Source organism: Salvelinus fontinalis, chromosome 2, assembly GCF_029448725.1.
Source record: "Salvelinus fontinalis isolate EN_2023a chromosome 2, ASM2944872v1, whole genome shotgun sequence".
Classification (NCBI taxonomy): Eukaryota; Metazoa; Chordata; class Actinopteri; order Salmoniformes; family Salmonidae; genus Salvelinus; species Salvelinus fontinalis.
In genome coordinates, this window is record NC_074666.1 from 38,829,318 (window position 1) to 38,854,357 (window position 25,040).

At 39.8% G+C, this 25,040-nt stretch overlaps 1 protein-coding gene across 5 annotated transcripts in view; it reads left to right on the forward strand.

Moving 5' to 3' along the window:
* Window positions 1-4,383: 4,383 nt before the first annotated feature.
* The window catches only part of LOC129818383 (homeobox protein cut-like 1), a 240,202-nt gene continuing 219,545 nt past the window's right edge, over window positions 4,384-25,040 (forward strand). For 2 of the 5 annotated variants that reach the window (XM_055874220.1, XM_055874230.1), the window contains exon 1: window positions 4,385-4,770. In XM_055874220.1, the coding sequence (XP_055730195.1) occupies window positions 4,576-4,770 (195 nt within the window). In that variant the 5' untranslated portion in view covers window positions 4,385-4,575. Of the gene's footprint in view, window positions 4,771-25,040 lie in introns of all 5 variants that reach the window. The other 3 variants (XM_055874246.1, XM_055874253.1, XM_055874238.1) reach the window with 2 other exon arrangements.

Here is a 25,040-nt window from a genome sequence, read left to right on the forward strand (position 1 = left end):
TGTGGATCTACCAGACTCACTCAACATTTAGAGAGAGTGAGAGACAGAGGAAATGAGCGAGAAAGAGGGGAAGAGAGACAGGAAGGATAGAGAAAAAGATAGAGAGAGGGGGGAGGAGGGGATGTAGAGAAAGGGAAATAGAGAAGAAGAGATGGAGAATGAGTGAAAGAGAGAGCGAGAGAGAGAGAGAGAGAATGAGAGAGAATAAGGCCAACATAGTAATTTTATTAAAATAAATATATGTTTGTGGAGAGAAAAAGTGATACATGCATTTAAATCTGAACTGCTTACAGAATGTTTTTTTTCCAGGATTGTCTTTTATTACTGTAATGTATCCTCTTTAAAGCCTCCTTCTGGAGATAGGACAGTATACATTTGTTCAACATTTCTGCACAAGTCTAGATTAATTGAGACTCATCTTTACTCCATTCAGAAATGAAACTATATGGGTTGAACAGAGCCATTAGTCTCATTACAAGTTGAGCATTTCTTTGTAATAAATAGTCTAAAAGAGCTATATATACACTGCTCAAAAAAAAAGGGAACACTTAAACAACACAATGTAACTCCAAGTCAATCACACTTCTGTGAAATCAAACTGTCCACTTAGGAAGCAACACTGATTGACAATAAATTTCACATGCTGTTGTGCAAATGGAATAGACAAAAGGTGGACATTATAGGCAATTAGTAAGACACCCCCAAAAAAGGAATGGTTCTGCAGGTGGTGACCACAGACCACTTCTCAGTTCCTATGCTTCCTGGCTGATGTTTTTGTCACTTTTGAATGCTGGCGGTGCTTTCACTCTAGTGGTAGCATGAGACGGAGTCTACAACCCACACAAGTGGCTCAGGTAGTGCAGCTCATTCAGGATGGCACATCAATGCGAGCTGTGGCAAAAAGGTTTGCTGTGTCTGTCAGCGTAGTGTCCAGAGCATGGAGGCGCTACCAGGAGACAGGCCAGTACATCAGGAGACGTGGAGGAGGCCGTAGGAGGGCAACAACCCAGCAGCAGGACCGCTACTTCCGCCTTTGTGCAAGGAGGTGCACTGCCAGAGCACTGCAAAATGACTTCCAGCAGGCCACAAATGTGCATGTGTCAGCATATGGTCTCACAAGGGCTCTGAGGATCTCATCTCGGTACCTAATGGCAGTCAGGCTACCTCTGGCGAGCACATGGAGGGCTGTGCGGCCCCACAAAGAAATGCCACCCCACACCATGACTGACCCACCGCCAAACCGGTCATGCTGGAGGATGTTGCAGGCAGCAGAACGTTCTCCACGGCGTCTCCAGACTCTGTCACGTCTGTCACATGTGCTCATGTGCTCAGTGTGAACCTGCTTTCATCTGTGAAGAGCACAGGGCGCCAGTGGCGAATTTGCCAATCTTGGTGTTCTCTGGCAAATGCCAAACGTCCTGCACGGTGTTGGGCTGTAAGCACAACCCCCACCTGTGGACGCCGGGCCCTCATACCACCCTCATGGAGTCTGTTTCTGGCCGTTTGAGCAGACACATGCACATTCGTGGCCTGCTGGAGGTCATTTTGCAGGGCTCTGGCAGTGCACCTCCTTGCACAAAGGCGGAGGTAGCGGTCCTGCTGCTGGGTTGTTGCCCTCCTACGGCCTCCTCCACGTCTCCTGATGTACTGGCCTGTCTCCTGGTAGCGCCTCCATGCTCTGGACACTACGCTGACAGACACAGCAAACCTTTTTGCCACAGCTCGCATTGATGTGCCATCCTGAATGAGCTGCACTACCTGAGCCACTTGTGTGGGTTGTAGACTCCGTCTCATGCTACCACTAGAGTGAAAGCACCGCCAGCATTCAAAGTGACCAAAACATCAGGCAGGAAGCATAGGAACTGAGAAGTGGTGTGTGGTCACCACCTGCAGAACCATTCCTTTTTTGAGGGTGTCTTACTAATTGCCTATAATGTCCACCTTTTGTCTATTCCATTTGCACAACAGCATGTGAAATTTATTGTCAATCAGTGTTGCTTCCTAAGTGTACAGTTTGATTTCACAGAAGTGTGATTGACTTGGAGTTACATTGTGTTGTTTAAGTGTTCCCTTAATTTTTTTGAGCAGTGTATATATATATATATATATATATATATATATATATATATATATATATATTCTCCATGATTATGATTATGTCATTGTGTTTGTGTGTTTGTGTGTGTGTCTCATCTGTCTATCTGTCAACCAATCTGTCTGTACTGTACGTATGATTGTTTGCTTGCCTTTGTATGCTCTTCTACTCTACTCATTTAATTGAGATTGTTCTAGACTACTCCCTGGGCCTGGGAGGGTTCTAGTGGGGGAAAGTGCATGACAACAGACATGGTGAGATAATACTGACAAGGTGTCTCTCTCTTTCTTTCACTAATGATACCCATGAAAGCTGGCCTGTCTTTCAGGTTTGATTTCTAATCACTGTGCACCCCACCCAGCCCAAGCATTAACTGACAGGAAATGTATACGGGTGAAGGGGGAAAAAGTCACTCATAAATGTAAAGTGCAGCCATGAATGAGCTGACAGGAGTTTTATGAGGGATTTTAGGAGGTTTTGACTCACTATGAATAAATTGACTCTATCGTATGGTTTGCTTAGGTGTGTGATGTATTTGGTAGTCTTCCGAATGTATGGAATTTGAAATGAAGTAGTCAAAGATAACTTGTTTGAGTACATCAGTTCATCGGCTGCATAAGTTGGCAGGCAATTTTGTAGTTTAATAGAATCCACAGATGTTTCACCTAAAGACATTCATGTACTCTTTGCTTCTTAGAATGATTCATTAGATAACATAATGTCTGTCTGAGCGAGTGGGATTATACATTTCATATGTTTAGGAGAACAGACTAGTTTGGTCTGCATTCCAATGGTACGCTATGTCTTATGGGGGATCTTAAATACATGTACGATTACATGCATATAATGACGGGGTCGAACAAGTGTGCATTTCCCTCTCTACAAGTTGGCTTGCATGCAGTGCCATGGGATTGTGTTAAATGTTAAATGTGTCTGGTGTTTCTCGTTAACCAATAGCCCCTACTTTTCAACAAGTTATTCTGCCACTTATATGCCAAATAACTTTAAGAGCCAGGGATTTTCAACAGGAGTAATTGTGGCTGGCCAAAACAGCCTCTGATTCTATGGTAACTTAGACAGGCTATATTATTTCCTGCAAATGAAACAGAATGGAAATTTCCCAGCTTATCATTGAAGCAAACATTCTTGTAAAATTACATGCAAATAGTCTGGAAAAATGGTAGCTTTAATAACGGCTAAATGTATCATTCATTATACACTGTGCAGGGTTTAGCAAAAGTGCAAAATACAAATGCAAGTTTATATTATGTATTGTATGTAAATAACCTTTATCAGCATAACAATGTGGAACAGAGTGTGAATAAGGGAAACAATATATATGAAAATATAACACTACATTCAGGCCAAGGCAAATAAATAATGTTTTCAATAGTATACTGTTTAGCAGTGAACAAAACTTGGTTATATAATCACTGTGATTACATTATTTTTATTGGTGATTTTAAAATAATTCTAACTGAAATCCAGCAATATTCAAGTTCTTAAATGTGTTAAAGTTTTGCATGAGTTACTTGACATGTGTTTCTTTGTTCTATAATAAATAAAAACATCAAAGTTGTGATTAAATTATTTAAGTAGACGTTAGGCTATTTTTCTACCTACAAGACTGATAAAAGGTGTTGTGAATGAATTTTAAAGAACAAATATCGAAACTTTCCAATCGAACGTACAATAGTATATACAGCACAACATGAAAACTATAGATTGCAGGAGATTGCTTGTATTCCCATTTCAGATCTACAGGGGCGCTGTTCTCCAAATTCAAGTTCAAATTCTAGCACACATTGCTGAGACTGCTGAAGTATTGATAAAACATTCGGCCATGCAGTCAAATAATTAAAATGTTTTCACAATGCAAATTATACATCTTAGTCACTACATTTACTAAATAAAGTCCATGTAAAGAATTTACAATAAAAAATAATTTACAATAAAATAGTTCGAACCACCTTTCACAGTGTTATTCTTAAAAACACTTCAATAAATAAGATAATATTTACATGAAATAGAACTAACGGTTTAAAACACCAAAACTATTAACATGATTAGTGTAAAACGAAATATTATAGAATGATAATCTTAATCCAACAATTAATAAATGCATTTGAGCAATGATAAATAAGTAGCACACAGAAATTAGGCTACAGAAAGAATAGCAGAAATAATAGGCTACATGTAAAACAAGAGTAGGATAATACTACATTTCTCATGCATTGCCTAATCTAATGGATAGTAGCCTATATGAAATATCAATATTGGCAATCACATGTCGAAAAACGAATAAAATCAGTCCAAAACACACACTCGACAACAAATCTTTCAGCATTGTTCACGATCTACATGGAAAATCCATCCCATGTTTTAGCTGTTAAAGAAATTGCCAACTCCCGTTCAATAATTATATTCTGTGGCCCTATTCAATATCACAGGTTCATGTTCAATAACTCCATTCCACGCCCATGTTCAATAAGCGATGTCCCTGTTCAATTGCTCCGCTCCGTGTTTTGCGCGCGCTCCCCCTCCTTTCTACTGAACTCCAGCCCCTCGCTCTCTCTGTATCAGCCTCTCACTCCGTCTCAATATGTCTCAAGATGGCGGCCAATGCGGGATCGATGTTTCAATATTGGAAGCGCTTTGATTTACAGCAGCTGCAGGTCAGCCTTTTTCCTTAAAGTTTCTCTGCTTTCTTGAAGCCTTATGCGTGGCAAACCGTTGTCGAGTTGTGGCTTCGCTCTTGAGCCCCTCTTTGCCGGTGTTTGTGGCCGCTTTTGGAGCTCTCTTCTCCCATTGATTAAAGCGGCTCTCTCGTTGATCGGAAATTGATCCTCTTTGTTCAATTCCCATCGATCAGACATCATGGCCGCGGGGAAGCGGTCACTATGGCAATTCCGGGAGCAAAGGCGATTCCACTCTCATGGAAGACTATTCTAGTGCAAAACTGGAAACTTAATACCTTTTGAGAGGATGTATTTGATGTTCTTGATGCGTTTTGTTTGAATAATTTGGTTAAAGAAAATAAGTGCATTGGTTGTCTCGAGCTCTCGCGGGTGGCGCTGTGGTGCTGAAACGAGATGGGTGCAGAAGAGTTAGGTGACTTATGTTATCTGTTTTACACTGGGAAATATTGCGTTTGAATAAGAAATATACAAAATGTTGTGATGGCATACATTTCATAATAGCTGTTTATAGTTATTATTTTCGCGAAAAGCTTATCGCGAAGCCTCGTGCTCTTTTTTTAGGGAAGTGTTTTGCCTGCATCTTGGCAACTCGGTAGCTATTTTAAAAACAAAAACAGTTTGCTGATGTCTAGTTTATGTCGTGGTTGTGTTAATCTGTAGAAAATATGTGTTTTGATATACAGGCCAGCGAATTTGTGATGTTTACTCTTTAGGCATAGCCAGGCGCTGTAGACATGGGTATTCTTACCCAAGTTCAAGTTTGCGTTATTTCAATCTGTAATAGTTTACCATTAACTAAATAACCAAGTTGTATGTTTTATTTCGTTTGAATTGTGCGCTCAATATATTTTAAATGCATTATGAGTGCTCGAGCCACTTTTGCTTCTATAAGATGTTTATCTGCTTTATAATTTATAGTTCTGTATGAGCATATACTGCAGTTTAAATTGAGCACGTATAGGCCTATCCAAATTTGATAAATCGCTTATTTTATTTTGATTTCACAGGTTAAAGTTATCTAAGAGTGTAATTTGAATTGACTGTTGACTAATCGACAGCAGCAACTTGGGAGTGTCATTTTTGCATATTAGGCAAACGTGATTGGTTAATCAATAGGCCTATAGAATGAAGGTGTTATTGAATAGTCCCAATGAATGTGATTCGCGAATGTGTTCGTTTTCATGAGGGATACACTTATTGTAAAGGCTTTTTGTTACATTTAAACAAACTACTACCAATCACAACATACGTATTAATGTAGCCTATATAGTCTAGTTAATCCTTTAAAATCAATATTTGGTTACTTTTTATTTTTGGCTTTTATTCTGATTGGTAAATTTCAATGAACCTAGTTGCCTACTAAAAGCCTATTCAACTCCGATTTCGTGGATGTGTCGTTTTTGCATGTATTTTACAGCCTACAAAAGTAGGCTAATGATTCTCAAATGAATAGGGGGTGTAATATCGATTCAGGTGGCCTAGGCTACTATCAAAGGAATGTTTGAAATGTACACGTCACTGAGTCTCACGGGTTTTTGCACATCATGTCAGGAGGGGGAATGAGACAATGCGTGCCCTTTTCGATGGACAATATTTCCATCCCAAGATTAGAATGAAGTCTATTTAAAAGGTGCCGAAAATATTTTGTTATTCATCTGTATGCCGTTTATTTTCAACCATTGTTTTCCATGCTACGGAGTGTCCGCCATGGTCTTCTGCGGCCAGGGAACAGGTTGATCTCAATCACAGGGATGTGTTTTCTCAGCTATTTTGCCCGGTGCGACATTTACCGTTGGCTCTTGAAATCATTGTATGTTTGAAAAGACAATGTGGGTGTATTTGACGGTGTATTTGACGGCAGGCTCCTACTGTTCTTTCCCTATCTGAATTTGTTCACTCTATTTTGCGTTCAACTGGTTCAGGGATTTTCCGGAGGAATATTTCCATGTAACCTAGGCTCTCGGTCTGAAATATTTTTTTTGTAGAAGGAAAATAACCTTACGCTTTTATGACTGATTTATGATTCTCACGCGAGGTGTGCTTTTGGCGCCACGAATATAATGCCTCATATTGTGCCCACTGTAGCCTAACCCCCGACAATTGAGAGTTGCACATAGGCTCTTATTGTGTCTTTATTTAAATAGTTAAAGGGTTCTGCTTCACATTCTGTCTAGCAATAAAGTCAATATTGATTACATTTCATTTTGAAATGGTCATTAAGTTCATATAACTTTATGGCCACAGTTATCTACACTGAACAAAACATATAAACACAACATGAGTGAGCATTTCTCCCTTGCCAAGATAATCCATCCACCTGACAGGTGTGGCATATCAAGAAGCTGATTAAACAGCATGATCATTACACAGGTGCACCTTGTGCTGGGGACAATAAGGCTCCCTAAGGCACTGCGTCACTACAGACCCTGGTTTTTGGTCAGTGTAAATCAAATGGAATTTGTAATAGGCCTACCTTATTTAGGCAATAAGGCCGGTGGGGGTGGTCAATATATGGCCAATATACCATGGCTAAGTGCTGCTCTTATGCAGTGTGGAGTGCCTGGATACAGCCCTTAACCATGGTGTATTGGCAATATACCCCAAACCCCCGAGGTGCCTTATTGCTATTATAAACTGGTTACCAATGTAATTAGAGCAGTAAAAATAAATGTTTTATTTTACCCATGGTATATGGTCTGATATAACACAGCTATTACCAATCAGCATTCAGGGCTCGAACAACCCAGTTTCTAATTGCATTTATAAACTGGGTGGTTTGAGCCCTGAATGCTGATTGGCTGACAGCTGTAGTATATCAGACCGTATAACAAAACATATATTTTTAATGCTCTAATTATGTTGGCAAGCAGTTCTATAATAGTAATAAGGCACCTTGGGGGTTTGTGGTATATTGCCAATATACCACGGCTAAGGGCTGTATCCAGGCACTCCACACTGCAAAAGAACAGCCCTTAGCCATCGTATATTGGCCATATACCACACCCCCGGGCTTTATTGCTTAAATAAGGTAGGCCTATTACAAATTCTATTTGCTTTAAATTGAACAAAAATATTAATGCTACGTGCAACAATTTCATTGATTTTACTGAGTTACAGTTCATGAGGAAATACATTCATTAGGCCCTAATCTATACATTTCACATGACTGGGAATACAGTTATACATTTGTTGATCTTAGATACCTTAAGAAAAAATGGGCCTCACAATGGGCCTCAGGATCTCATCACAGTATTTTTGTGCTTTCAAATTGCCATCGATAAAATGCAATTGTGTTCATTGTCCGTAGCTTATGCCTGCCCATACCATAACCCCACCACCACGGGGCACTCTGTTCACTACAGCAAACCACTAACCCACACAACGCCATACATGTGGTCTGCGGTTGTGAGGCTGGTTGAACGTACTGCCAAATTAAAAAAAATTACTTTGCAGGCGGCTTATAGTAGAGAAATTAACATTACATTCTCTGGGAACAGCCGTGGACATTCCTGCAGTCAGCAGCCAATTACACGCTCCCTCAACTTGAGACACCTTTGGCCCTATTGCTTAATTATACCAATGGCATTGTTGAATTTGTTTCTGATTGGCTTGAAGGGCATTCTAGAGCGTGCATTATTTCCGTATAATGCACAGTATATTTGCACGGTAGAATTCAATGGCTATAGTGTTGTGTTGTCTCTAATCGTGATGTGTGTTTTGTCCTATATTTATGTTATTTATTTTAATATATAATTTAATCCCAGCCCCCGTTCCCACAGGAGGTCTGTTCTTAACTAATTTGTTCTTATCTGACTTGCCTAGTTATTAAAAAATATATATAGTTCATTATTACATGTTCTATGTTTGAGCTGCTTTTGAAAGCAAAAGTCTAATTGAAAACATTATTGGCATTGTTGAATTAGATTTTCTTAATAGCAAGGTAGGACTGATGGTTTGGTTAGCTAAACTAGCAAGTCTGTTTGTTTGGTTATAGCAACTACTGTCGCTATCTAGCAAACCTGCAATCGACTTCAGTGGATGTTGAACACATTTCTACCTGCAAATGAACACATATCCAGGGGTAAATGTGCTAAATTATAGCCATGGTCTAAAAGGGATAGTTAGCTCGGGGCTCTATTCGTTCTCTGGAAAATAATGCAACTTTGTGGAAGGGTAGTTCCACTGCTAGCTCGTCATTCATTATTTTCCAGATCGCATAGCCCTTCATTGATTATCCCTTACTAATTGGAACGTCAAAACCAGTTAAATAGGATTCTGAAACGACACAGTTAAGAAATGTATTCTCAAGTACAGTTATAATTTGTCTATGTAGTTTATATCTTAAGTAATACATTTAGGTAGATATATCTTGCATTATTTAGGTTAAAATCTCATACTGAGTGTTTTGTGGGGTATTTTTTATGTTTAGAAAGAGTGAACCATTAATCTAGTCAGAAACCTTAACTACTATTATCAATCATTCTAAACAAAATAATTCTTCATCTTTTATTTAACCTTTATTTAACTAGGCAAGTCAGTTAAGAACTAATTCTTATTTAAAATGACCGTCTACCCTGGCCGTACCCGGATGACGCTGGGCCAATTGTGCGGCGCCCTATGGGACTCCCAATCACGGCCGGATGTGATAGTCTGGATTCGAACCAGGGACTCTAGTGATGCCTCTTGCACTGAGATGCAGTGTCTTAGACTGCTGCGCCACTCAGAACTGCTGCGCTTCCCAGAACATAAGACATGTTAACTACACATGTCTACCTATGGTATCCATTTAATGAGTGTGCATTGACTCTTGACAGCCATACATAGTTCTCGCATAAAGTATGCGTCACGTAAGGTTAAGAGCCCAGCAATAATCATGTTAAGACCCATCCAATGATATTAGTCAAGACAGCTGCTCAGCAGAGAGGAGCGAGGCGAGGGCCTGTCTGGAGGATCCAGACCCGACAGCAGGGTGGACTCAAGATTTCACCTCTATTATTGATGACAACTTATTTAATTTGGTGCAGTATTGCGACCGGTGAGTCTTTCTGACAGGGTATGCTCAGGCTTGTCAGGCACTGCGGTATGGCCTTTTCATCACCAGCAGCCACAGCCTCTTTTAATTGGACTCCCAGAATAAGGAGTTGCTAGTGATACCACATGTACATGTTACAAGTAATAAACCAGTATATTGTTTCTGTTTTTATGGCCTTCTCAAATTGGTGCATTCCAAATGGGAAAGACATTAAGCTTCAAGACAAACCTTAAATGGCTCGGCAGAAATAGGATTTCTGTCTCTGAGCCACTATCCCAAACAAGGCAACTGCTGCTTTCCACTCAGTGATCACCTGGGAAGCGCATCAGATGATGTGAATCCAAGATGTTGTAGTAGACCCAATGGTGATACCACCAGACATTCTAAAGCAGTTTATTTCCAACTGGAATGTAAGCTTATGTCTACAGCTTGTCAGTGTTACAGGCATTGAATGAGTTACAAGGATCAAGATGAATGTTTCTTCACAAGCTGTACGGGTACGTTCATGCAATCATGTCTGAAAGACCACCTACATCAACTAGGGATCGCAACCCCACGTAGGGTCGGCTGATTTGAAAATGGGGTCGTGAAGAAAAAGTAAAAAAAAACAAAAAAAACACTGCTTGGTTTATAGAACCTGGGTTACGTCAGTAACCTCTGGTAGCCGCTAGATGCGGTGGTGAAAAACAGAGGGGTTTCTGTTTTCTTCCTACAAATGTGACTATTGAACAGTTTAAGCGACAAAATATTATGACACCATCACTGAAAGATAAGACTCTCAGGAACATGTATGTGTCTTCTGTTTCCATTTGAATGCCATCAGGCCACACATGACTAATTATAACAGAGTGGAGACTAGACACTAAATCAGAATGGGGGGGAAAGAACATCGATGTTCTTTTCTACACAAAAGATCATACATATTTGACCAATCTTCTGAATGTCCCAATACCTTTGTGATGCATTTGTCACTTCAAATCATCCTTCAGATTGAAATACTGTCAAAAGTACTGTCAGACTGATTTGTAATAGACTGTCATAACCCCAATTTAAAAAAAAAAAAGTTAACATTGGCCGTTGATTACATAACTCTTTTGAAATGCCGGGGTGACTTTTTTAAAATCAAAATGGGGTCGTGGGTCAAAAAAGTTTGGGAACCCCTGACCTACATATTAGGGCTGGGAATTGCAAGGGACCCCCCCTCGCAGCTACAAACTGCATAGTTTTTTGGGGACTCAATGCTCAAACTCAGTCTAAGTGGACAAATGCTAAGTGGACAAATGCTACTCCCACTTCACTATCATTATATTCTCATGTCCTGGATATTTGTCTACGGTCATTCAACAAATTAACAGGGAGACTACAGTTTATACACACTACAAATAATGCATGTGCAAAGATCAGAGTTGGGGGCTAAGAATTTGAAGAAAATTAATACACACACAACCCCTACAAGCCCGTCTCTCAGGTGTGGTGACTTTCAATATTTCCCCGCTCATCTCAGACAGACAGCCCACGGGAGCTTGCCCTTTGAAGCTTGGAATAAAAGGGTTTCTTGTCAGGCATTTTTTGGGACATGTTCCTGCGCTGCTTACAGTAGGCAGCTCAGTGTGAAACTTTGAAATGGCACCATTACAGGGCTGCCTTTTGAAGTTGAAAGGACGCCCACAGTTTCCTATTCAGGCCCTTGCTCTCCTGATTAAGTTTGATTTGGCCGTTTACATTCTTTGTGGGCCAAAAGCTGCCTCTGTCCCCCATGTGCCAATCCCATTTCTCATGTGAGCCCTCAGACAGGGCCTCCTCAGAAAGCCTGCTCTCCTCTCCGTGTCAGATTGTCAGTCTGGTCTTCATTAGCCACTTTGTTCACAATCCTCCCCATGAATGAACAAATGGCGTTTATCTAATCTATATTATTATTTTCCATGGCTTTTATCTCCAGAATGTCGCAAATCTGTTTTTGATATAATGCTTTATTGAAATTATCCATCTGAGGCGTGTGTCGTAAAATCTGTAATTATAGCATGTTTAATGTTTTACAGTTTTTCCACTGAACATTGCTTTTAACTTAAATTTCTGATGTGGAAAATGTAAACATTTTCAGGTTATTATTTTCCCAGAATTAATTTGGGTTTTAAACTATTAACACCTTTAAGGCAGACTGTAACATCTTTATGTGAATGAGCTTTATTATGTATATTGGGCCTACATTAAATTATAGTGAGAGCATGGTTGGAGTGTCTGGTTTGCAGTAGCTAGCCAAGTGTTTGTTACCGTACAGAGATGTTTGGTTTACTTGAGAGAAGAAGCTTGTCTGGTACAGTTCTCTTGCCCTTAGACCAGCCTCTGAGCTCATTTTTCCACCTCTCCACATAGACGTCAATTCCCAAATAGGTTCTCAGCCATTTCAAAGGGTCCTGTGGCGTTGGGCGGCCCGTCAGCATACCACCTGTGTTGATTCCATGTGGTTGGAAGGTGTCCAACTGTAGGTGAGATGCTGTGTTTTGAGGTATTCGGGCCTGTGTGTGGTCCTGCATTTTACACGTCAACATATGGAGATTAGTGAAGGAAGCAATGTCGCCCATGACCGCGCCATGGAGATTTGAGCTCCCCTGCGCCCTAAACTTGTGCTGGCCTGCCGTTGGCTGTAAACATATCAGTTTGATATTTACGATGTGGCAGACACAGGCTGGCTTTGGCTCCCCTGTGTTATTTTTAACCCTCTGTTGCCACAGAATTGCCACAGACATGGGTGCGTCTTGTCGAGATATGCACCACTGCCAATAATTTGATGGAAGGATTCTTTTCTCTGTGCTATTCAACATAGACTAGAGTATTGACCTAGGTCTTGATTTAAAGATGCCTTGAAGCCACACAAGAAAGATCCATTCTAAAATATTGTGTTCAAGTTTCTATGAAGTTGTTTAATCTAAGTCAAAGTGAGAGCTGTATGCTCTCTGGTCCCTTAGGTCACATGTTTGTACAGCAGGATTTTAGATACACAGGCACCTGAGTATGAATCATCCATGCTGAAACAGGCAAATTCCTGACTAGCTCTGCCACATGTCAGTGAAAAAGCAGGAGCCTGCACTCAGGACTAAATTTAGAAAACTCCTTAATGTAGAAATTAAAGGAGAACTGTGCCTCAGCGCTCTGCTACCCCTCAACCCCCCCACCACATACTCCCGTCCCCTGTCGATTCCCCTGTCAGATCCACACCACTTCAAACCCCAACAAGCTTGTAAACAAGGCACAAAACAAGACAGACATTTGCATGTCCCCATCCAAATTTAGCCCAAGTGTCTTTGCCTTCTTTTTTTTTTTGCCCTGGGAGTTCAAAATTGCAAAGGAAAACTTGATATTTATACGTTTCCACATAGCATTTGGGACCTGCAGTATTAGTTTGACCAAATTCTTTCCGAGGCAACAAGGTTCTGTCCCGATCAGTCTCAATGTGAGCAGTGCTGAATGCTCACCGCTGGAAATCCTTGTCTCCCTGCACAGTTAAATGCTGTAAGACGTACTCGGCGTAACTTATGTTCAGTATCTTTTTATCCCTCTTTTGTGAAAGAAGACTAGTCAGAGCCTGTAAAATCTCAGAAGAAATCCCATCGTCTGTGGTCATATTTATGATGCAGAGTAAATCATTTAAAATAGAATGTTCTTGAAATATGGAACACAACTGGGTTAACAAATCAATTGAAATGTACCCCTTGCCTGGTCATATTTTTTTTGTTCTGTAGCGAGCTTTGTTCAGCTGTCAGTGGTTTATCTCCACTGTCAGACAAATAGGTCCAGACCAATGATTTATGCACTAAATGACTGTCAGGGGGTGTTGTTTTTAAGCCACTGCACCTCGATCATGGCACTACCCCACCATAGTAAAAAATATATTGGAAGCTATAGAAATGCATTTATTAATGTCTACATTTTGATTTTGCCACGTTTATTCTATTACAGACACCATAATGCATACCCTTAAATTAAATTGTGAGATACACCTAAAAAATGTAAAATATATAAATATATTAAACATTTCCTTAAGTATAATTTTTTGAAAGTACTGTTACTTTCCTCACTACATAAAAAAAAAATTAAATACATCTACATTTGTCCTCAAAACATTTAGCAGACGCACGCTCTTATCCAGGGTTTATATACATTTGACATTTTAGTAATTTAGCAGACACGCTTATCACGTCACGCGTTGAATTCCGCCTCTTCATTAATTCACATAAGAAGTATCCCATTTCACTGTTGCAGACAATTTATGTTTGAGGCTTTACTGAGCCGGACAAACTTCGCTCTTCAACGAGATCCTAAGCACTTCCCCGGTGTTTCCCCAGATCAAGTATGAAGACATTGCACGTCTCTAGTGAGAACAGGCCTTGCACAAACTTTTTCCCCCTGGTACATTTTCTGACTGGCACTCGCATTGTTTTTGTTCTTTTCCTTAGAAATAGTAACTTTGGACATGTGTGTGTTCCTATCAAAGTAAGTGCCTTATTTGATGTATATCATGTTGTCGTTTCGACTGTAGCATACCGTATGGAGCATAATGTATTTACTGTTTTATTCACATGTTTTCAAGTACTGGTGACAAATCATGCATTCCGATTCTTGCGTAGATTGTAATGGACACACGTGTGTAAAATACTTTTTTGAATGCTGTACTGATTATGATGAGCTAATGCTAAGCTTTTTTCCAGCTATGTGTGGCACCGTCTTTGTTGATGTCATACAATGCATTCTGGTTGTCACATAAGCGCCTATCAGACCAAAGATGTTATAATAAGGGATAGTTCACTCGACTGACTTATGGCGCTTTCAAGACAACTGGGAACTCTGAAAAGTCTGAGGTCAAATCATGACGTCAGTGATCTTCAGGTCGGAAGGTTGGCGCTCTAGAAAGAGGCCAGAGATTCCGAGTTAGATGACAGTTCAAAACAATTTTCCCCAGAACGGAGCTAGTTTATCCCCCCACAGATTTCCCAGTTGTCTTGAACACACTGAAGTGGAAGTCGGAGATTTCCGATTTCCCAGTTGTTTTGAACACGGCATCTGATTTTAAATATGGGTTACCAGCTCAGACCCCCGTTTGCGTATAAACTTATCCTGTGCTTGTCCCCCATTTATTGATAAATCCCCTATCATAGTAATATTTCCTTCATCATATCCCCCCACAATATCTTCACCGATTTCTACCCCCCGTGGACTAGGCTAGGCAGTAGACTTGTATTTGGGGTGAAGATCTGTGAGGTGATAACATTTTATTTGCTTTGTGTTTAGTCAAAAACGGTAAATCACTTGTCAAGTCATGTGCTCCTGTTCTTGTATACACTGTAAAAAGTACATCGAAGATTTGTAGTATGCTAAAAAGTGTCCAAACATAAAAAAAACATGGCTGCCATCATAAAAATGTAGCTGCTGTTAGCTTTGCTGACATGCATCTCTTTTCTAAACAATATTTAATTTCTCTCTTGTGCTCACCTGAGATGTGGTACATTGTAAACAGGTCTGTCTGTTAGGTCGCTAACTAATGTTTTTTCCCCCCAGCGCAACCAGTTATTTAGACTGGTTTATGGAATGAGTTTTGCTGTGGATGTGTTCTTTGTGATGTTTGGATGATGACATTCGCGTGTATCATTTATTGAGGAATAAAGTTGTAAAGGCCAATATTTTCCAGCAGTACAAAACATTGTTTAGATGCTTTTCGGACAATAAATCAAATCAAACTTTATTTGTCACATGCAGCGAATACAAGTGTAGACCTTACTATGAAATGCTTACTTACAAGCCCTTAACCAACAGTGCAGTTCAAGAAAGAGTTAAGAAAATATTTACCAAATAAACTAAAGTAAAAAATAATAAAGTATCACAATAAAATAACGCGGCTATATACAGGGGGTACCGGTACCGAGTCAATGTGTGGAGGTACAGGTTAGTCGAGGTAATTTGTACATGTAGGTAGGGTGTGAAGTGATTATACATAGATAATAAACAGTGAGTAGCAGCAATGCTGTTTAGATGCGTTTGTTGCATCATACGTTCTGTTGATACTGTTCCAATCACATATTTGTGACGGTACGCTGCAGGGACCAGTCAACAATGATCACAAATATGTTGTGGGGTTGAGGACAAGATGGCTGTTCTGCAGAGAGCCAAGAACTTGAGAGGAACCAACATTTTTCTCAACAAGGACATCTCTGAAGCTGTGCAATCTGCCAGAGAGCATGGGAACAATGCTTACATCTGCTACGACAGGCTCATTGTCCACCCTCCTTCCCAAAAGCCTGGGAGGACTGAGAGAGCCAAGCTTCAGGGTCAGTAGCGTCAGCCCAACATTACGCACTTACACATGTATTTTGTCTCCATATTATAAGCTACCGCGGAAAGTGCTAAGAATAGCCCATATTAATATATGTAGACTTAGAAATAAGGTTAATGAAATCAATAACTTGCTAACATCGGATAGGATTCATATATTGGCCATCTCTGAAACTCCCTTAGATAATTATTTTGATACAGCAGTAGTAATACAGGGATATAACTACAGAAAAGACAGGAATGTTTATGTGGGAGGTTTTTGCTGTATATGTTCAGAGCCATATTCCTGTAAAGCTTAGATATCATGTCTTCACTAATGCTGCAGAGCTTTGCTCCAAGGCATTATCAGATTCCATTGGCTGTAGTGACCATAACATTGTGGCAATAACAACAAGTAAAGCCAATGTGCCAAAGGTTAGGCCTAAAGTAATTAATATATTATTTTGGTGAAGATGTAAAATGTTGGTCTGTGTAGGAAGTGAATCCAGATGCAGCACTGGAAGTATTTGTAAAATTATTCATTCCAATTGTTTACAAGTATGCACCTGTTAAGAAACTAACTGAACAGTTTGAGCCCCCTGGGTTAATGATGAATTGAAAAATGTAATGGTTCAAATAAATTTAGCAAAAGAGGTGGCAAAGAAGTCCGACTGCTTAGCTAATTGATTGACATACTTTAAATTGAGAAATGTTGTGACTAAACTTAAGAAAAATAAATGAGATTACCAAACAAAGATAAAAGTCATAAAACACACTGGGAAAAATACTTTGGAGTACCTTTATTTGTAATTTTTATTTGATTTAACTAGGCAAGTCAGTTAAGAACAAATTCTTATTTACAATGATGGCCAACCAAAAGGCAAAAGGCCTCCTGTGGGGACAGGGGCTGGGATTAAAAAATAAATTAAATGATATCATGGACAGAACTCAACTCTATTCATTATCATGAATTGAAGTTGATGGGTCATTTATAACACAACCTTTCGGTATTGCCAATCATTTCAATGACTATTTAACTAGTAAAGTGGAAAAACTCAGTAAAATGACATTGAACAATGAACCATTGTGTTTTTGTATAAAATATCTAATAATGAAAGAGAAGGATTGCATTTTTGAATTGGGTCAAGTTGGTGTGGGAGAGGTGGAAAAACTATTGTTATCCGTCAATAGTGACAAGCCACCAGGTACAGTGCCTTGAAGATATTCACACCCCTTGACTTTTTGAACATTCTATTGAAGTTAAAATGTATGAAATTTAGATTTTTTTTTTGTCACTGGCCTACACATAATGCCCCAAATGAATGTCATTGTTGATGTTTTTTTTCAATGATTGCTTGTACTGTAACACAATGATTGATTGTGGGTGTTATGATACAGTCATAACCATGTCATGACACATATTTAGACTTGTTTTGACATATATTGCGTTATTTTTATGGCTGGTTATGACCCACAAACCCACAAAACCTACCACACAAGGCAAAACATTCCATTACACCATCGTTTGCGTGTCAACAGTATGTTTATGTTATGTATTTTTTTAATTGACCATATTAAATTATTGTAATTACACACACATTGATGTCAGACATGCACCTACCCCAATGCTCTGTTTGCTGATGACAGCGATGAATGCAGGAGCAGATTTCAGGAGCAGGACAAGCCCCCTTCTTTTTGACTGATGACTGATATATAAGGGCATGTACATGATAGGCCTATCTGGCTTATATGATTATGATGGTCATAATGCTTCTAGACAGTGCCATAAAGTTATGTAAACTTTTATGACATATTATAACATGGTTATGACCCCGTCATACACTGGGTGTCGAGTAAATTGTTACAGATTGTACAAATGTACACACATGATTTCAGTTTGTGTGTGATATGTTTATTTCGACATTTATAAAGAAACTTTTATAAACAATGGAAACACTGCCATGTTGATCTAAGCTTTTCTGATGGAAAATCACATTAGTGTCCGACTTTCGGCTGTCACAGATGCACTTTCCCCAACTTTACTCCTGGACTTTCGTCTACAGTCGGTTGCTTTCGCCTTACCACTCAAATGTGTCCATCAAGTCAATAACTATGTGGGACACTGAGCTGAAGGGAGTTGTGGTTTTCATTTAAGCAAATATTTAACCTAGTTCAGCGTAAAAAAAAAAAATCCCCGTAATTAACTACAATGACCATAATCTATTGCGCCTGCTTTTCCCGGCTCGAACAGAGACTGATCAGAGAGGAAGAGAAGAAGCGAAAGGTTTCACTCTCACCAAAATCTGTCCAAAATAAGCCCAATGCATTTCTATGGCCTTATTTTGGACCTAAGCTTGTCGACTGCCTTCCCACCTTTGGGACAACGACTCCCATTGTTAGGGTGGAGACATGAGCATCTTGTCATCATATACAGATCTCTGGAAGGGTACACTTTTACGCCTTCTACGTTAGGTTAGATACATACAGACCGCATAGACCACATGAGAGAGGAAAGTACACAACACAACGTCGAGGGGGACAGAGCCAGGTCGTGAAAGTATGCCTTATCTACTTTGAAGAACTAGTAAAATGATTGAGTCAGACAGCTCTGCAGCATACTTAGGCAGGCTAGCTAAATAGGAAGACTAAAGACTGTACAGTATCGGGAGCACATCTAGATACAGTGCATTTGGAAAGTAGTCAGACCCCTTGACTTTTTCCACATTTTGTTACGTTACAGCCTTTTTCTAAAATGTATTACATTTAAAAAAAAGCAGCAATCTACACACAATACCCTAAAATTACAACGCGAAAAAAGGTTTTTAGTATTTGTTGAAAATTTATTAAAAATAAAAAACAGATACCTTATTTACCTAAGTATTCACACCCTTTCCTATGAGACACGAAATTGAGCTCAGGTACATGCTTTTTCCATTGATCATCCTTGATTGGAGTCCACCTGTGGTGAATTCAATTGATTGGAAATGATTTGGAAAGGCACACACCTGTCTATCTATATAAGGTCCCACAGTTGACAGTGCATGTCAGAGCAAAGACCAAGCAATGAGGTCAAAGGAATTGTCCGTAGAGCTCCAAGACAGGATTGTGTCGAGGCAGAGATCTGGGGAAGGGTACCAAAAAATGTCTGCAGCATTGAAGGTCCCCGAGAACACAGTGGTTTCCATCATTCTTACATGGAAGAAGTTTGGAACCACCAAGACTCTTCCTAGAGCCAAACTGGGCAGAAGGGGGAGAAGGGCCTTGGTCAAGGAGGTGACCAAGAACCCGATGTACAGCTTGCCATGCAGTAACAGAGAGAACAGTCTATGCCTTGGTGACCGGAGTTTTTGACAATTTTTTGGGTCTTCCTCTGATACTGCCTAATATATAGGTCCTGGATGGCAGGAAGCTTGACCCACTTGTGATGTACTGGTGTGCCAAGTTTGTAGCGTCATACCTAAGAAGACTCGAGGCTGTAATTGCTGTCAAAGGTGCTTCAACAAAGTACTGAGTAAAGGGTCTGAATACTTAAGTAAATGTGATATTTTAGAATAAGGCTGTAACGTAACAGAATGTGGAAAAAGTCAAGAGGTCTGACTACTTTCCGAATGCAGGTACTTTCCGAATTTGGGGCGGCAGGTAGCCTAGTGGTTAGAGCGTTGGGCCAGTAACCGAAAGGTTCCTAGATCGAATCCCCGAGCTGACAAGGTAAAATCTCTCTGCCTGAGCAGTGATGAGATGATGACTTTAAGGAATGAAAAATAATAGTCATTAAATAAAAACGAAGTAATATAGACAACTGAAATTTTTATTTTTATTTAACCTTTATTTAACCAGGAAGGCCTCGTTGAGATTTGAAATCTATTTTTCGACAGCGTCCTGGCCAAGATAGGCAGCACCAAGTCATTACGCAATTACAGACAGACATGCAAAACTACAAGTAATCTAGTAAAAACCATAGAATTCACAAGAGTACAACAAAATCATAAAACAGCAAATTAAAAACAGGTTGACAGGTTAGGGAGTCATTCTCAAAATCCTTCATCCAGTGATTTAAAAACACCTATCGAGACAAGTTCAATATATTATTTAATAATCATTTCCTGTTTTTCTATTGATTTCTACCCAATGTGGACCTGAAAGAGACAATGGAATAATTTAAATGTTTTTGCAATTTAATGTTCACTATCTTTTGGCTTTGGAATTTCCATTGAAAAGCTCTAAAATCATTGTAAAATAAAACATTTTCATAGTGCATTTATTGGTAAAAATAATAAAAGAAAACAAAAACCGAAAATAACGTTTTACACTGAACAAAAATATTAACGCAACATGTAAAGTGTTGGTCCCATGTGTCATGAGCTGAAATAAAAGATCCCAGAAATGTTCCATATACACAAAAAGCTTATTTCTCTCAAATCTTGTGCACAAATTTGTTTACATCCCATTACATGAGAGCATTTCTCATTTGCCAAGATAATCTATCCACCTAACAGGTGTGGCATATCAAGAAGCTGATTATACAGCATGATCATTACACAGCTGCACCTTGTGCTGGGAACAAAAGGCCACTCTAAAATGTGCCGTTTTGTCACACAACACAATGCCACAGATGTCTCAAGTTTTCAGGATGTGTGCAATTAACATGTTCACTGCAGGAATGTCCACCAGACCTTTCGCCAGTGAATTTAATTTCTCTACCATCAAGTTATTTTAGAGAATTTGTCAGTACGTCCAACCGGCCTCACAACCCGCAGACCACATGTATGGTGTCGTGTGGGCGAGCGGTTTGCTGATGTCAATGTTGTGAACAGAGTGCCCCACATGGTGGCGGAAGGGTCATGGTATGGGCAGGCATAAGCTACAGACAACAAACACAATTGCATTTTATCGATGGCTATTTGAACGTGCACAATACTGTGACGAGATCCTGAGGCCCATTGTTGTGCCATTCATCCGACGCCCTCACCTCATGTTTCAACATGATAATGCACGGCCTCATGTTGCAAGGATCTGTACACAATTCCTGTAAGCAGAAAATGGCCCAGTTCTTCCATGGCTTGCATACTCCAGACATGTCACCCATTGAGCAGTTTGGGATGCTCTGGATCGATGTATACGACAGCATGTTCCAGTTCCCGACAATATCCAGCAACTAAGCACAGCCATTGAAGAAGAGTGGAACATCATTCCACAGGCCACTATCAACAGCCTGATCAACTCCATGCGAAGGAGATGTGTCATGTTGAGGCAAATGGTGGTCACACTAGATACTGACTGGTTTTCTGATCCACGCCCCTACTTAATTTTTTTAAGGTATATGTGACCAACAAATGCTTATCTGTATTCCCAGTCATGTGAAATGTATAGGTTTGGGCCTAATGCATTTATTTCAATTGACTGATTTATCTACAGTGCATTCGGGAAGTATTCAGACCCCTTGGCTTTTTCCACATTTGTTACGTTACAGCCTTATTCTAAAATAGAATGATTTTTTAAAATAAAAATATCTCAAACTACACACACTGCACCATAATGACAAAGCAAAAACAGGTTTATAGAAAGTTTTACCCAAAAAACGAAACAAACTAAAATATGACATTTACATAAGTATTCAGACCCTTCACTCAGTACTTTGTTGAAGCACCTTTTGGCAGCGTTTACAGCCTCGAGTCTTCTGGGGTATGATGCTACAAGCTTGGCACACCTGTATTTGGGGAGTTTCTCCCATTCTTCTTTGCAGATCTTCTCATGCTCTGTCAGGTTGGATGGGGAGCATTGCTGCACAGCTATTTTCAGGTCTCTCACGAGATGTTCGATCGGGTTCAAGTCCGGGCTCTGGCTGGGCCACTCAAGGACATTCAGACAATTGTCCCGAAGCCAGTCCTGCTTTTTCTTGGCTGTGTGCTTAGGGTCGTTGTCCTGTTGGAAGGTGAACCTTTGCGCCTGTCTGAGGTCCTGAGTGCTCTGGAGCAGGTTTTTATATTTTTGTTCAATATTATAATCGAACCGAAACTAAACCGACTTCAAAAAGCACTAAACGTTCAGCACTACTATCATTGTGTCTGTGGTTTGTGGACCCCAGGAAGAGGAGCTGCTGCTTCTGCAAAAGCTAATGAGGATCCAAATGAACTAATAAATCGTTAGTGCATTCATCTTTAGCTACTTTATTGAGGAAAAATGTACTTACTATCAGCAAGGAAAGTCAAGTGTGAGGGTCAGTTCACGAATGCCATGTTTTTATTTTGTACAGGCTTCCTTCTTTTCATTCTGTCATTTACGTTCGTATTGTGGAATAACTACAATGTTGCTGATCCATCCTCAGTTTTCACCTATGACAGCCATTAAACTTGAACTATTTTAAAGTCAACATTGGCCTCATGTTGAAATCCCTGAGCGGTTTCCGTTCTCTCCGGCATCTGAGTTAGGAAGGACACCTGTATCTTTGTAGTGACTGGATGTATTGAACACCATTAAAATTGTCATTAATATCTTCACCATGCTCTAATATCTTCACCATGCTCCATGCTCTATTCAATGTCTGTTTTTTGTTTTTTTACCCATCTACCAATAGGTGCCCTTTGCGAGGCATTGGAAAACCTCTCTGGTGTTTTTGGTTGAATATGTTTTTGAAATTCACTGGTCGACTGTAGGGCCTTTATAGATGACTATGTGTGGGGTACAGAGATGAGGTAGGCATTAAACAATCATGTTTAAACTATTATTGCACACAGAGTCCATGCAACTTATGTGACTGTTTAACATATTTTTAGCCCTGAAATTATTTAGGGTTGCCATAGACATTTCAGCTTTTCATTTTGTATTAATTTGTGAACATTTCTCAAAACACAATTCCACTTTGACATTATGGGGTATTATGTGTAGGCCGGTGACCAAAAAAATCTCTATTTAATCCATTTTAAATTCAGGCTGTAACACAACAAAATGTAGAAAAAGTAAATGGGTGTGAATACTTTCTGAAGGCACTGTATATCTCTCTCCCTCTCTCTGGGTGCTGGGGTTTCATGGGGGGCCCCTTCTGCCTCACACAGTTTTATAGAAATCTTGACGCCAAAGGCATAATTAGCCTGGAATGTGCTGTCCATTTCAGGCGGGGAGGGAGAGTGGGTTAGATGGAGGGGAGGGATCCAGAGAATTGGCCCCTCTTCACTCGCTTCCCTCTGCCCACTGGCTCTCACATAAAGGCTACACTGCAGAGCATGCCCACGCACTGTGATTGCACCCAAGTTTTTAATTTACTATGGACTTTTGTAAAACCATTTTTTTATATATATTTTTTGTCAGCCTCACATAAGCTAATGTCTGGCAGCCACAGTCTCTGTTTCACTGTTTGGTAACTGGCAGGAAAATAGATGAATACTGAGAGTAAGTGGAGGAACATTGTCATGGGAGGAGTGGAGCTTGAAGAAAAGCATTTTGAAGCTGCTTGTTGACATGTATCCGTTATGAGTGTCGCACACAGGCACGTCACGGAAGAGACACTTGTGTATAAAGGCTTGAAGATGAACGCGTACAGCTTGTCCTTGCCCCTTTTTGATCATCTATATGTAGCCTACTCAGAGGAAATGCAGATTGTGGATAGTGTTCATTTTCATTGTGTTTACCTCCGGGACTGAGGTATGATGTCTGTGCGACGCCACTTCTATCACCTAGGCCATGTTGTCCCCACTTAACGCAGGTACATTTAGGCCTAGACGATACAAGAATGATGTGAGTCAGCAACTTCTTTGACAACCTCTTGTATTATATCACACCATGAAAGGGATGTTTCTATTCCACATGAAAACTTCTGAGGAGATGTTAATATTGACCTTTTGACAGGTCTTTTTGTTTCCAGTTTAGACTGCTTTGAAGCGACAGCACTTCAATACCAGATGATACAATTCTCTTTGTGATCTTTTCTGATATATATTTATTATTATTATTATTTTTTGCTATGGTCTGATCCACTGAATTCACACACAGAGAGAAAATAAAAATGACTACTGGGAATTTGGCTCACACTCTGGTCAAGAAAAAAAATATGTAAGGCAACGTAAAATGGCTTGTAAGAGAGTCTGAAAAGTATCAGCGCCTAAATTGAAACAGTAAGCATACAGTGAAAACAAAGGGGTCGTCGCTGTGATAGGAAGGGGAAAAAACTAGAGCAGCATTTTATCTGCTTCTGTGCAGAAACATCTGGAAATAGTTTGGAGAAAATGAGGGAATCTGAAGTACTTGAGAATTAAGAGCTATGGGAAAGAAATCGGCCCCCTTCCCCCACATTTTCCCGAGTGAGAGATTTCATGTGTGGAGAACAGGACAGGACGTTGCAAACTGTCTTTGCAGGTTCTTGATGATAAAACTGTGAGATGTTCTTGCCTGATTCTTGCTCTTCCAAAACAAGGTCATTTTCAGACCAGTATCATTCTGTTCGACACAATTGCATTTCTATAATATTTGTACTCCTGAAATAAGCAACTAAAAGATAAGTAGACAACAACTGAAGGTCACTGTAGGCTTATTTGTTCCATTTCTGTTTTTACCATATAACAACGTGACCTATTTATTTTCTCAGGGTTTTGTTGCAGTCATTCTGCAACCATCCTTATTTTACTTAGGTAAATTGTAACTGTTGCTATAATGTGAACATTTATTAGCTCACAGGAAACTAGCTGGTTGAACAGACATGTTCTTTTATGCCTGCTATGTCAAAGTCTCTATTGGATGGCCTGTTCAGCCAATTTAGAGCAGATATTTTAAAGAAGCACAAACACTGAGATCAAAGCCAGCAACGAAGCCAGTAACTTTGCTGCATATGAAACTAATGAGCTGCAACTCTCTGAATCTCTGTCTCATCTTGTCCAATATCCCTGTGCCTCCATGGATAACTGATCTTGTCAGTGGCAAA